This window comes from Candoia aspera, chromosome 2 (genome assembly GCF_035149785.1).
Source record: "Candoia aspera isolate rCanAsp1 chromosome 2, rCanAsp1.hap2, whole genome shotgun sequence".
In the NCBI taxonomy this organism is placed as follows: Eukaryota; Metazoa; Chordata; class Lepidosauria; order Squamata; family Boidae; genus Candoia; species Candoia aspera.
Window position 1 is genome coordinate 81,457,009 of NC_086154.1, and position 14,426 is coordinate 81,471,434.

General features: G+C 38.2%; 1 protein-coding gene across 2 annotated transcripts in view; it reads right to left on the reverse strand.

Annotated features, from left to right (window-relative positions):
• Nucleotides 1-328: 328 nt before the first annotated feature.
• KIF3A (kinesin family member 3A) overlaps nt 329-14,426 on the reverse strand; it is a 29,330-nt gene continuing 15,232 nt past the window's right edge. Inside the window, exons 10-19 of one of the 2 annotated variants that reach the window (XM_063292335.1) lie at nt 12,764-12,835; nt 11,164-11,172; nt 10,183-10,339; nt 9,361-9,541; nt 7,904-8,014; nt 5,660-5,785; nt 4,649-4,702; nt 4,189-4,257; nt 3,911-4,035; nt 329-3,143 (exon numbers count right to left, since the gene is read on the reverse strand). In XM_063292335.1, coding sequence (XP_063148405.1) covers nt 3,095-3,143; nt 3,911-4,035; nt 4,189-4,257; nt 4,649-4,702; nt 5,660-5,785; nt 7,904-8,014; nt 9,361-9,541; nt 10,183-10,339; nt 11,164-11,172; nt 12,764-12,835 — 953 coding nt within the window. In that variant the 3' untranslated portion in view covers nt 329-3,094. The remainder of the gene's footprint in view (nt 3,144-3,910; nt 4,036-4,188; nt 4,258-4,648; nt 4,703-5,659; nt 5,786-7,903; nt 8,015-9,360; nt 9,542-10,182; nt 10,340-11,163; nt 11,173-12,763; nt 12,836-14,426) is intronic. The other variant, XM_063292334.1, reaches the window with a different exon arrangement.

Here is a 14,426-nt window from a genome sequence, read left to right on the forward strand (position 1 = left end):
TTCACATTAAAGAGGTAAGTTTCATTCTTTATTTTTAGTTTAAGAACACGGTTAATGCATATATACAGGCCTACACATGAAACGAATATAATAATTTTGTAACCTCTGGCCTATATTTGAGCCTGAATGTGCAGGGGTTCCCCGAGGCCTGAAAAATATTTCAAGGGTTCCTCCAGGGTCAAAAAGTTGAGGAAGGCTGCTCCAGCGAATTGGAGTCTCTTTCAGAGAAGATTTAAGGATGCAAGAAAAAAAGAAAATAAGGGGAAATTGTCATATGAGCTAGTTTGCTCATATGGATATGAGCAGAGGCAGGAAATGGAAACAAGTATAAGGGGTTCCAAGATATTTATTTCTTGGCACCAATACATTTAACTGTCCAGACATTTTACTAGTATATACATTAGGAAGAACACACCTTGTATACCACAAAACCACAACCTTGAAATGTTAAAGAAGTTAGCAAAATAATAAATAGGAACAAATTGTATATCTTTTTTTCCTAATATATGCAGTACTGGGTGCGAAGGAAGAATAATCAGTTGGTATAAATTTAAATTGAAAAGAATTCAAGGTAACTAACTGCAAAAACAGTGAGACTGGCATTTTTCCTGCTCTGCTTGAAATGCAAGAACTAGGTAAGAGTTAAAACAAAGGAAGTGAAACACTACACATACAAATGACTTTAAAAGTTGCAACAGAAGAAACAGGAAGAATAAAAGCTTTAGCCCAACCTGACTGATTAAACATGAGTCTCCTAATTCTGGGTTTGTAGCAGGGCTCTGCAAAGCCTTTGAAAGAGGTGATCCACAACACAGACGGTTTCTCTTTGAACTGTTAAAAGCAAGATGAGTCTTTTGCAAAGTTTTGGGTGCTTTGAAAGCCACCCTCAGCTAACTCCATCCTGCATCCTCATGAAGCTGCTTCACCATGCTATGAAGAAAACAAAGTAAAATAGCTATGAGCAGCTTCTTGAGCAGCCTGGCTCTAGAACAAAGGCTGCTTTAACAATCCAGACAGGCTCATCTCTTGCAAAGGCTTTGCACAGACCTCATCTGGAAACCAGCCAGGGCAGATGCTGCACATGGAAAGCTGCAGGATACTTACCTGTGGTGTCATGCCCTTCTTTTGCTGAGAAAAGCCACAGCCCCTTCCATGCTTAGTGATAGTCCCCATTATCCAGGGTCATGCTGGGAATTGGTGTTCGTTATCATCCAGCAGGTCACAAGTTCCCCACATCTATGGAAGTACCACTATTTATTCTTTCTCCTTGCCATAGTAAACACCACTCCTAAGTCTGTGCCAAAACTAGAATGTTGCTTTTGAAAAGAACTAGACAATTTCTTTTTAAATCTAATAATCTACCAACTATTTACTTATATTCCATAACTAAACTTTGTTTTCTAATGTTCAAAAGTGAATAGCTTTGATTTTAGAAGGTTGTTATTCTTCCCTCCCATTCATTCTTTTTCCTTTACCCACGCCTGTGCTCCATATTCATCATCACTTTTGCCTTTGCTGACATTCAGATAAAGCCACTAAAGTAGATTAAAAAAGCAAAGATCATCTATAGCAATCAGTTGCAATCTGTAAGAATCAGTAACAGGAATTGTAAATCCGGTTACCAAAGAATAACATAAATTCTTTTTGTTTAGAGCATTGACCATCACACCTTTTTAAAATGCAAATCACAATATATCAGATTAAAATTAAGATTTTTCAAGTATATACAGTTAACAGGTATGTCCAGCACTCAGTATGGCATATAAATGTAAATAAAATACATCTGTGGGTGGCAGCAGCATATCTTCATAAATAAAATATTAGATTTGGAACTAGCTGGAATCAACCAAATTCGTTGAATGGTGAAAAAGCATGATGCTTCAGTTCCTTCAACAGCCCTTTGAATTGTGATGGCATGAGCACCAAAGCCACAGCCAACATCTCATGAGATTTCGGAACTTTCACTCCTGAGATGTGAGGACAGTGAAAGCCTGCAAGACTGAACCATCTTATAAGATTTCAATCACTTTTTAAAGCTTGCTTTTGTGTTTAATGTGGGAATTCTGTGGGTGCCACTTAGTAGTTTCATGGGAGTATGGCCCCTATGGACTTTATGTTGTTGATGCCTGTTCTAGGAAAAGCAGATAAAAACACATTAAGCAGCCTACTTAATGCTACTGCATGCCAATGTCTCAGTGCTCAGTAAGTACAGCATCACTTGGTTTAGCTGTTGTCATTCTGAGAAGATCTGCACTGTTCCTTCACTGAAATATTTGTGGAGAAAGCAAGACCAAAGTTATTTTCTAAAATATTTCTAAGTTCTCTTGCTCTCCTCAAAAATTAGGGATATAAATGAAAAAAGCATGTTCTTTTAGAGTGACATTACCTTTAAAATTATCTCTGTGAGCTTCCTCCTGCAAATCAAGCAACTATATTTGAAGTAGACTATGTACTTGCTACAACTGAAATCCCAAGGGTTCCTTTATCCCTGCCATCCAAACCAGGGAAATCCAACACCACCGATTTTATAACAGTCCATCTTTGTATATTACCAAGTATATGCACATATGCTAAAGAAACTGGAAATTCTCCCACAGATAGGGTAGATGATGCCTAAGAGATGGGGAAAATTCCAGAATTCCCAGACTTTGTAACTACTACTCGTATGTAAAAAACAGAAGTCTGTAGCTGTACAAACAGGGCATAATGTCCATGGCAAATGGCAACATACAAAGCAAAACTGGTATGTCAGGATATAAATCTGTTTACTTGGAATACGGCTAATCTTTAAAATTTAGACAGACACGTATACCATCTTTTCCATTAAATATATACCATTCTAAAACACAAGATATTCCCAACAGCTGCTTTTGCACAATGCCTAGTGGCATTCATAAAATGACAAGTTTACAGGTCCCACGTTGTTGAATCTGAATGAATTACATTAGCATAACAGAAGACGTAATGGTAACTGAAACAAGAAAAAAAAACAATTTTCTTATTGTCTCGAGTAACAACCACAGGCTGATAATATTGGGCCAGGTGTTAAGCCACACAAGCATTCATCTTTCCTACAATCCCCAACTGTTTTGGGCTATTGAAGTAGTGAATCAATCACAGCTCCTGATTTTGCAGAGCGTTTCCTGTTTGGAGAGAAGATGGTGCATGTTAGTCACGTCAAGAATCTTCAATGCATTAATGTATTCAAAAGAAACAGCAGCAGTTCCAGTTGCAACATCATCTCCCCACAGATGCAGGTGATTTCATGAGGAAAGCAAGTTGCCTTCTTTTAGGAGTGCTCATGGTCATGACATAGCATTAAAAAAGAACCTACATTCACAGAAGAGTCAACAATACTGATTTTACATATTATACAAAAGGAATGTCATGATCAATGGCATGAATGGACTTTGGGAAAAAAGTGAGGCAGCAGAATGGGAGACATAAATCACCATAACTGGAGACTGTAATAGGGAATAAATGAGTTGATTCAAGAGATGCAGGAGGGAGTCCCTGACCTAACTCCAGTCAAGACATCCTTCACATACTCCTGATTGATTCTTCATGGGATCCTCTACAAACTTTACCTTTACTATTGACTTGTGCAAAGAGTAATAGGCTTGATTGTGAGGCAAATGTTCTGCCACACAGTACTTATAGCAGTGTAGATTAATAAGTACAAAATATTCCATTAAACTGAAAAGCAATTCAGGGTTATCATATAATCTGTTGGCTCTATTATGCACACAAAACAGGACCATCCCCATACATGTAACAGGGACATATATGGAGTTCTTAATATCACCAAATGGAGTGGGGAAATTTCCTCTTGTTTGCATACAGCCTTGGATATCTCATGCCTTTTAAATTTGAAGCTGGGCACAAAACAGTATTTCACAGTGGTTCTAACCTTCTGCCAGTTTTGGGCCTTGATCTTCCTTTTGATGTTCTTGGTCTTTCTAGTTTCATCAAAGACTGTCTCAAGCTCTCTTCAGTGTAAGCTAGATATACATGGGAAAGGTCCACCTCAAAGGGCTGAGGGGAGGAAAAAGTGAACATGATGAGTAAACATTCATGGGTCATGCCAAAGTACTCTATCAAAATCAAAAAGTTTGTATAGAAAAGATAGCTGCAAAGCTGAAAACTGTGAACTTTAACAACTACATACATTTGCAAAGGTGCACTTACATCTTTTTCTTTTTTATCTGCCACTGGAGTCTGTTTTCTCATGTTATTTCCAGTATATGCCACACATTTCTTGAAGACAAAAAAAAGAATTAGATATTGCAAAATTAATTCCTTCTGCTGGCTTTTGTCACTGTGAGGAGTAGTCTCACCAATTTGAGGTGAGGGCATTTTTGTCCTTGCTTTATTCAGTATAGGTTAGTAAATTAAAGTTGAAATGTAGTTCCAAACACATTTCCAAATAAACATGGACAGGATAGTTGTATAAGAAAAAAGTATTCCTTTCAAAGAAAATATAGATAATATTTTACATACATAGATAATGAAACTCTATTAACATCACAACTGGCGGTTGTACCAGCAACAGACTAAGGGAAGGCTTGGTAAATTAATACAAGGACTTAGCATAAGAGTGAGAATCTGCAGATTATACAATTTTTGTATCAAAAGTGATCTCACATACCAGCTGCCATTCTCCAATATCTTCATTCCAGTGAACATAGTTCTCAATCATTTCCTGGGGAAGAATCACCAAAAATGAAAAAAAGGTCATATTGCCATTAAACGAAGCAGATTCAGAAGCAAATAAGTATTGTTCCAGCAAGTTATTCCCCAAAAGTTTCTCCAACTGGGCTGAACTTTGACCCCTATTCCCCCATTCCTGATAAATTAGGCCCAACTTATCACTGATGAAATACTATGCATCTGTCTTCCCCAATCTGGACACCCATCAAATGTGTAGACTTCAGCTCTCAGAATCCTCCAGCCAGTGTGGCCATCTGGAGGGATCCCAGGTTGGAGAAGCTGTCTTATGTAATAAAAAGAAAGGAAGTACTGTAAGAACAATAAAGGGTTCACTTAACCCTACATTTAGAATGCTACTGTGGAAGCGTACAAAAGTGCCAGCTATAGGCCTCTGTTACTTCTGGCCTCTGAGAACCAGTTTGGTACAGTGGTTAAAAGCACCAGCTATAAACTGGGAGAGTAATGAAACCATTGTGGTGATTTTGGGCCAGTCATTCTCTCAGCCTAGGAAGAAGGCAACAGCAAACACCTCCTGAAAATGTTGCCATGAAAACTGCAGGGACTTGTCCAGGCAACACAACGAGTCAAGAGTGATTTGAAGGCATGCCCATGTGCACTTCTGGCCTCCAGCTACTGATATTCAATGCAGTCTAAATCTGGACGCTCAGTATTGCCATCATAACTACCAGCTTATGACTCAGTTTCATGCAATTAAAGTACCATTTGATTCTAGAGAAAATATGTGGGAAATACCTTCACCGTTTGTTCCTCCATAAAGTATCTGGGCTCCAAATATGACAAGGGTAGCAAAGGAGATATTCCTTAAACAGCTTCCTTAATCTGCTCTCACTCATCAGCAATGAGAAGCAGGTCCTAACTTACTAGCTATGAGAGGTGTCTCATGTTAGAACTATTACTTAATCTCTCCAAATCATCAGAAATTTTTCACCTGGTAATCCTGAGGTATAAAGTTGTCAATTATAAGCATTTGAAGCCGAAGCTCTCTGCTGAGCTGTCGAATGTTCTCCAGTAAGCCTTCAATTTCTCTCTGATGCTCCTGTTGTAGATCTGCCATCTACAAATGCAAACCAAACCATCAAGAACTATAATTAGAATATTTTAAAAATATTTTTAAAATGTATTTTTTAAAAAAAATGTATTTTAGAATCATACTTTTTAAAATGGTCAACATTATCCTGTTTTCATCTTCTTTGCTGTTCTTTCTCTCCTTTGCACCACAACTATTAAGTTTTAAGCCAGCCTTCCCCTCCAGATGTGTTGGAGGTATCATTTGTAACCCCATTCCATATGGGCAAGGATCTACTATCTGGGAATTATAATACTTACATCTTGAGGACACCACACTGGCAGGAACTTACTTAAAGATAATCCATCAGGAGATGTTCTTTCTTGTTCTTTGAACAATGGTCAGTAAAACCAGACAAACCATTTGGTTGGGAAAATATTTAAACAACTGTAAATTACCTTTAGAGTGAAAATTAAATTTAAAAAATCTTAAGCACGTTTCAGTTAAAACAATATTTAGTGTGACTCAAATAAAACAATAGATGCATAAACTACTAGAAGCAAAGAATCATTTTTTTTTACTTGAGTTGTAAATAAAAGATGTGTTGCTTCCTCTTGTATCTCTAAAGCAGTGTTCCTCAGTCTTGGCTACTTTAAGCTGTGTGGACTTCAACTCCCAGAATTCCCCAGCCAGGCTGGCTGGGGAATTCTGGGAGTTAAGTCCACAACAGCTTAAAATGGCCAAGATTGAGGAACACTGCTCCAAAGAATAGCAATCCAAAAAGGAGAAGCTCCTCTTTCTAGCTGCCACCATCCTAATAGAGGAACCCAGAGCAGGACCTTTGAAGTATTCATCTGGGAGAATGTGGTTCTTTAATCAGTCTTGCTTAAATTAGTTTTAAAGACTTCAAGATTAGCATTCTGAATTTAACCGGAAAACATTCAGGAAGTCAGTGCAAAAAGTGATAATCTGGAGCTGCTTAATCAAAATATCTAGTTAAAAAACCTGGTATCTTGAATGAGCAGGCCCACAGTGCAAGCTTTATTGTAGTTAACTTTGTCTAACCCACTGGTGGCAACCGTTTGTTGGCTGAAAGTCACCATTCAAAGCGGATGGGGCTAGGTTTTTCTTCCTTTTGCTTGGGTGTTTTGGAGGAATTAATTGCTTTCTTTAAAAAAGCTGTATTAAGGGCTTAGTAAAGGTTAATATGAGTTTATATAATATAACAAGGTTATATGCTTCATATGATGTTTATGCTTGTAAGACTAATGCTGCTTTAGTATTTAGATTTGCTATCTCAGAGTCCCTCTGTGGGGGGAGATGGGCGGTAGTATAAATTTGAGAAATAAATAAATAAATCTCAGAATTGCGTGTGTGTGTATCTCTGTCTCTCTCACAGTAATCATTGGTGCTTTTGAGATGTATGTCCACTAGTCACTCAAGAGCCTTGCCCAGGAGGAAAGATGTGCTATTCATCGTCTGAATTCAGAGCAGATTTCTTGAAAAAAAAATTCAGATCACTCTTTCTTGTAATAAGCTGTTTAGATGTATCAGCAATATAGGAAAAGGGTCAAGAAGACAGGGAAAAGTCTACACCCCAAACACTCATTTTCAACCTTAGGCTACTAAAAATGCATCCAAGCAAACATAGCCAGATGGCAATCCAAGAGCAGTGTTCAATTTAGTCCAAATTTATGTATTTTATGAGCAAATGTTTAGCAAATAAGTCATAATGAACTATTCAAGAATTCTCTCTTTTTCCCATGTGCTAATGCCATATTGACTTCATGCTAGCATAAACAATGAAGGAAGAGGGTTTTTTTTCCTTTTGCTGCCTCTGATTCCAAAAAGCAGTTAAATGAACTCTTAAACTGCATTTCTTATGCTCATGCTACCAAGTAAAGTCTTTCTAAAGTGTAACTACTTCAAGCATACCTTGTTCCTATATCCTAATAGATGCAGCAGGTGTGTTGGCTTCAATAACTGATCTTACTCTCCAGAACAATCTCATAGAACATCCACACACCAACTAGCATTTTCCTCTTTAGTTTCTTCTTACTCAACAACTGAGCAATGTTCTCCTTCCTCTTACAAGAATCATTTCTATATGCCCACGAGCTGCAATTTTATCCAGAAACCAGACCTTTCACTATTTATAATACTGACCTCCGACTTGGCTGCCATTAGCATTGTCCAAACTTTTTTCAGCTTCTTAGTCTTCCCTTGAGCTTCCTCTTGCAGGCTGGTATATTTTTCTTCAATGTCCAAACGCTCTTGCTATTTTTCAAATAATTAAAAATGCCACAGGTTGGCCACCATTATCCAACTGATGTGCTAGTGCAAGAACATTATGTTACATAAGCATTTGGAGGAGGATTCACAAAATAAGTATGGTAACATCTTGTCACCAGTACATGCCACTTGGCATCTATCTTAGCCACTCACCAAAGCTAACCCAGAGATTTCTATCTTATCTGAATGCTTTAATTAGCAAGGTCTAACAAAGTAGCACATGAGGCATTTTCCAGCTTCTACTTATGCTGAAGCAGAAAAAGAGTGTCCAGTCTCCTATATGCTGGTTTCCTATCAATTACATCTTAAAGATTTGGAGCTCTCATATGGTGCTTTCCAATGAATATCAAGATACATCCACATAAGAGTTAAGCATCCAGTTTTATCAAGGAAGAAGATTGTGAGAAAGATGGATATTTCTGTGAGAGGGAAATGTCCACTTTTCCTTCCTTCCAGTTGCCATTTTACTTTTTCACTGGTTTTGTCTTCCTGAAACTAAAACTGAACTGAATACCCTGACTGGTATTTCAGGGGATCTGTTAGTTCCAGTGCATTAACTCTTGGGACTGCAAGAGTTCCCAATGCAGGCAAAATGAACTTTTGCCATGGTCAACATATACCTATTTTCCCTGCTTTCCTTTGGATTTACTTGGATACTAAGGACAAGCTTTCTTCCTTTTACTATGTTTTTGGACAGAGTCTAAGGAAGAAAAAACCTTTCACACACTTGTCAACTTTCCACTCTCCTTCACTGCTTCCTTGAGTTCTGAATTCAGAAGCGTCATTTGCCATATTTGGGCTGCAAAACTCTGGGTGACCACTAGAGTTTCTGTTTCTCTTTGCTGCCATCTAGTGCCTGCCCAAATGCATGCAGCTCAGATATGGCATCCTTGATCACTGCATGCTTATATTTTGACCAGCTGCTACCTTCTCTGCCTCCTTCAGTAATTAACCCATGCATTTCTTTACATTTATTTTCTTCAGTTAAATCTCATGGTCTAGAAAAGCTCCAGTACTGGTTCCCTTTCAAGGGTGTCATAAAGGGATTCTGCTTCTTTCTCAATTTATGATGGTAAGTATGCTACAATCCTATCCCCTCAAAAAAACAGGATTGTAGAAAGTAAAAGGGTTTCATTGGACTATATTCCCCTCTTTCCAATATTACAAGATATACTATATCTCTAATATTTTAGGTACCATCATGCTCTACACAGGTACAGCTATTACTCCTTAGCCTTGCCTGAACATATGAACATGTAGATGAAGAACAGTATCATGGAGGCTGTTTAGAGAAAAAGTAATCAATAGTTCAGCAAAGAGAGTAAGTGGACCTCTTTCTCCTCAAGCTCTTTTCGGAGTTGCTCTGCTCTTTTCCGTCGTTCCTCCAACTCCATGTTAGATTCTTCCAGAAGCTTCTCTTGCTCCTCAGCTTTAGCCAACAAATCCACACCTCCTACAATCACTTTTTTTTCCAAAGCTGACAACTTCTCTAATAGAGACTGATGTTCTTGCCTAGAGAAATAGAAGGAAAAAACCTTTGCATTCATATGAGCATATGATTCATATTCTACAGCTAAAAATCCCAACCGTAAGGGAGCAGCCCACACTGTATGCCAGAAGTCCTAAACAATTCCTTACATTTATTTACTAACCTTAAGTAAATTAAGACTATGGCAGGGAAATTTAAGATGATTTTAAGGTTGGCATAATGCTCTCTCAACTTCAGCCAGGCTGAACATGGCCTACTTTTCAGCAATTCATCTGATCCACCAGGGACCCCAATGCTGCCATATTTACAAGGAAAACTCTTGTTCTTTTCTCTCAAAAATGTTCTAGTTGAATGTTCCTGTGCCACTGAAATCGTTGTAACAAATGTTACTTCTCTAATGTCTCTATCATGACTTCACTGAACTTTAATAAATAGAGATGAAAGAAATCATGCCAACTTCCCTTATGAGTTGTTATAAGGGCTATAATTAGATAATGCATGTGAAATGCTTTGAATACTTTTGTTCAACCACTCTTATTCTCCTTCCAAGATACATTTGCTAACCAGAGTTGTATTCAAACAGATCAGCAGGGACCAGTCTGGAGAACACTATATTATATCAATGTTAAGTATTAAGTATTCTTACAAATTTCAGAATGCTTACTGGGCTTTAAGCAAATCTTTCTCCCTTTTTTCAAGTTCTGCACGGGCTTTGTTCCTTTCTTCCTCTTCCATATCAAGCTTTGTTTCAAGTGCTTTCCTTTCTTCATCAATTTTGGCTTGCATTTCCATCATCTTGTCAGGAGAAACTTTCTTTTTTCCTTTCATGGAATTTAAAAGCAAGACTAATTAAACACATGCATTCTCTCATTGTAATGTTATATTGATAAAATTTTGCATTAGATTTGCTCTTGAAACAAGCTTGTAATTGCCACTGCAACATACAGACTTCTAAAATGTACACCATCCAAGTACCAAGAAATAACCATTCTGAGATCATGGCATAGTCTTGCATCAAATGCATTTTTATTGGTTCCTAGTGGAGATAAATGGTTGGTTTATAATGATCAACTGTGTAAGATGTCCCACTATTACTGCACCAAAACTATTTTCATTAATTTAAAGTGATATAGATTTTGATTTAAAAAATCTATACACCCTAGTGAGATTAATTTTTTAAAACTAAAAATCAGATGCAGTGTTACAATGCTGGAAGAAAAAAGGAGCAAAATTATTAAGCTAAAGCAGACTTTGTCATATGGTCAGAGGGTAGAAACAGAAGGAGGGGAAGAAAAGAATCATATTTTTGTTTGCCCCATTTTACTCTTTGCCCCCCCCTTCCCCACTATCTGAAATAGTGACAATCTTGGTAAGGTAAAAAGAAACAAGACTTGAGCTATTGCAATAAAGGGACAATCTCTGCCTTGTCTCCCATATCTATATTTGGACAATGTTACTCAAACTCTGTCTATATGGTGAAACCACCCCCGCTTTCAGTTTTAGCTGCACTGGATCCATTAATAAAACATAGTAAATATAATTGCATGCCCACTGTATCCACTGAGATTTCAGAGCACAAAAGCTAGGCAAGCTTTAAAAAGTTCTTTAAATTTTATTAGATGGAGTGCAAATCAAACACACCAACCTGCTTGATCTTGCATTTAAGAGGAAGAGGCAAACAAATCGCAGAGAGGCAGCACACGCACAAAGAGGAAGGGGGTGGAGAGGGAAAAAAGAAACATATTATTGCTTGATTTCTTTTTAAAAAAATAAAAAAGCACTAAAGGCATTCCAAAATTTGCATCTATGTACAAAAACAAAAAACACCACAATGCAAGATTAAATGTCAACATTATTGTTCCATTTTAAAACTGAAGTAGAGTAAGAATCTGAAGAATATAAGTGCTCTTCAGCTTTCTTATTACAGTATAACATTATTTGTCTGAACAGTATTATGATAATTCTGCTGTTCAAGCTACAGTCTTATCTCAGAGAATGTGCCCGGAGAAATATCCAGGAAAATAATACTGTCTATTACCTAGACTAAGGCTGGAGTATTTGAAATAGCCAATTGTCAGACATGCCCAGTTAAGCTTGCTTGGTGTTTGATCACAATTTCCAATCAACTGTCCACATCATTCACAGATTCTAATATGATTGTAATGTTGATTTGAATAAAGACAGATTTCTTTCTAAAAACTTAGATGTTTCCATAGAGATAAAGTGGCACATTTTAGCGGGTGTTAACAAAAAGGAAGAGAAAAAGAAGAGAAAGAAGGAAAGAGGAGGGAAATGCCATGAAAACATGCAGCATGCAGAAGGGGGAAAAGCCATTATATGGGAAAGACAGTTCTGACTTCAAAAAGCAGCTGCCATCACTATCCCTCTCATCATATCAAGCTGGAGGGTATTCAGTGGACCGCGATGTGTTTCCCCGGTGAAAACATTCCATTGTGGTTAAAAGCCAGCAGCAGGGGAGTGGGGTGGGGGAAGACTGTTTGTTTCAAACTATTAATGAAAATGCGTAATAAAGATCTGTTGAAATTGTTCCACCTCGTCTGCTGCCAGGAACTAATAGATCATTATCAGCAAAGCTCTGCCGAAACAGACTTCCCATTTACTTTGGTAAGCAGGAAATAGCTGACATGCAAAAGTGCACGATCAAGACATGGGGGTCTTTTCCCCAGAATAAGGTGTCTGGGGTTGTGGTCAGAAGAGTTAAGGTGGTGGCTTCAATAATGCGATGGAAGCTGCCATCTTGACTTTTTTTCCCATACCCCAATACCCCTTCTCCAGCAACTAATGGGAGGCCCCTACATAAGCAGAACATTGGATGTCTGAAGTCATTATCCAACCCAGCTCCTTTTCCAGCACATCCACCTACAGAAAAATCTGCCAAAATGCTCCCTATGCTTAGTATGAGTGTACCACATCAGAGAATGCCAGCAATCATTTTTAAAAATCGGTTCTATTACCCAACAGCCTGGCCTATGTGAGCAATACCAATACTTCTTTTTGTTTTCTTGAGCTATTTAGCTAAGGTGAGTCTCAGTTTCTTTTTAAATTCAAGTTTGAAACAGCAAAAGAAAAAGCATGCTTTACTCAGTGAGGAGCAAATCCACATTTCACTCTGAACAAAACTGATGTATCAGGGACAGGGGAGCAAAATGCAGCATCAAAACAATGAGGGCACGGATTATGGAGAGGCCAAAGCTTCGCTGGATGACTTAAGAGCTCCCACTCACTAGTGAAGGTTTTATCCAGAGGTTTTTCTATGACAGAGCATGGAGAGTCTGAACTACTGCTGCTGCCACTGCCTGGAAAATACAGAAGTGGGCCCCATGGAAATCCCAGGAAAGAAGAAGAAGGAGAAACAAGAGATACATGCTGAATGTTAGAGCTAAAGGGCAAAAGACCAACCCAAGACTCCTCAGCGAGACTGGCTCCTTGATGCATCACCCCAAGTCCTTTAGGAGCTCTGCTGTGTGACTGGACAGCTCAGAATTAATACACCCTGACTGGCTGACAAATGATACTGCGGTGATTTCTGAAGGTGAGCAGAGAAATCAACAACACAATCCCTTGGTCTCCATAAAGAAGTGCAATTCTCACTTCCTCAGGCAATGTTTTAATAACATTATTTGGGGGTTTGGGGTTTAACTGTAACTAGCAATGCATCAATTAAAAACTCAGAGGAGGAGGAGGAAATCCAAAAAGGGGAAAAGGAGCACCAGTCCTTCCTCTGTTTCTGCTTCAGCCAAATTAGGGCTCCTTTCAGATAAGCACAAAATGTTTGCTTAGAGCAAAGGGACTTGTTGGACTTGTTGTTCTGACCCAGGATTTCGAGGAATTTGATTGAGCTATGAAGCCAGGCAGAATTTCCCCAGAGAGAAAGCAACCAAAACCAACTTCACAGCAGTCTACAGACCTTAAATGATAGTTGAGAAAACCATCATTAAAATATGGCAGAGGGAGCTCTAAAGTACATAAAATGTGGGCCTGGGGATCAATGGGCTTGTGAACTGCCCATCCCTGATTTAAACTACTTTCCCACCCTGGTGTTCTCCAGGTGTGTTGAACTTCTCACTCCCATAATCCCCTGGCCAATATTTTTGTTGGGGAGATTATGAAAATTAAAGCTCAACACATCTGGAGGGCTCCAGGTTGCAGAAAGTTTGCTTAAATCGGCAATGTGTTGGCAGGGTTAGGGTCATGTGCTATCCAATTGTACATGGATGAGAACCCCCAAACCAAGAGATCCTGCAACCAAATAACAATAGATTTTCCTATCCAGAACACTGGAACACAAATATGCCCCCTTTGTCTCCACAGCACATTACTCAGCTTGAAAGTAAATTCTGAAACTCTATCTCAAGTTATTACCCTGTCTTGATACATACAATAGACTAAGTTACAGTAAGTCTTACGTGCAGTTAAACTGAAGTATTATTCCCATCTATATTTTCATGAATAAGTTTTATAAAGTAGGTTAAACTGAATGTAAATCAACAGGAGGCTTGAAGTCTTGCAGTTTTTTTTTATTTTGAGAAGCCCCCTGCAGCAACAAAAGGATCCCCTTTATTTTTAGAGATAAATACTAAGAGGCCCATCATTATCCCCACCACCACAAAACAGGAGAGAAAAATATTGTCCTTAGGAATGAATATCAAATATGTTCAGCCAAATTTCTATGTATAAACACCTCCAGTTCTAAAACACATTAATTTAAATGAAGTACAAGCCAATGCTCAGAAAACAACCAAGAACTTAACTTTTGCACAATATGTGAAACATCAATACTAGCTTGGAGATATTTGAGAGTCACTGCCCCCCAAAACCATGTTTTCCTCAAAAAGAAAAAAGATTTTCCACCCTTTAATCATTATGAGTTAACTAAACAAAACTTTT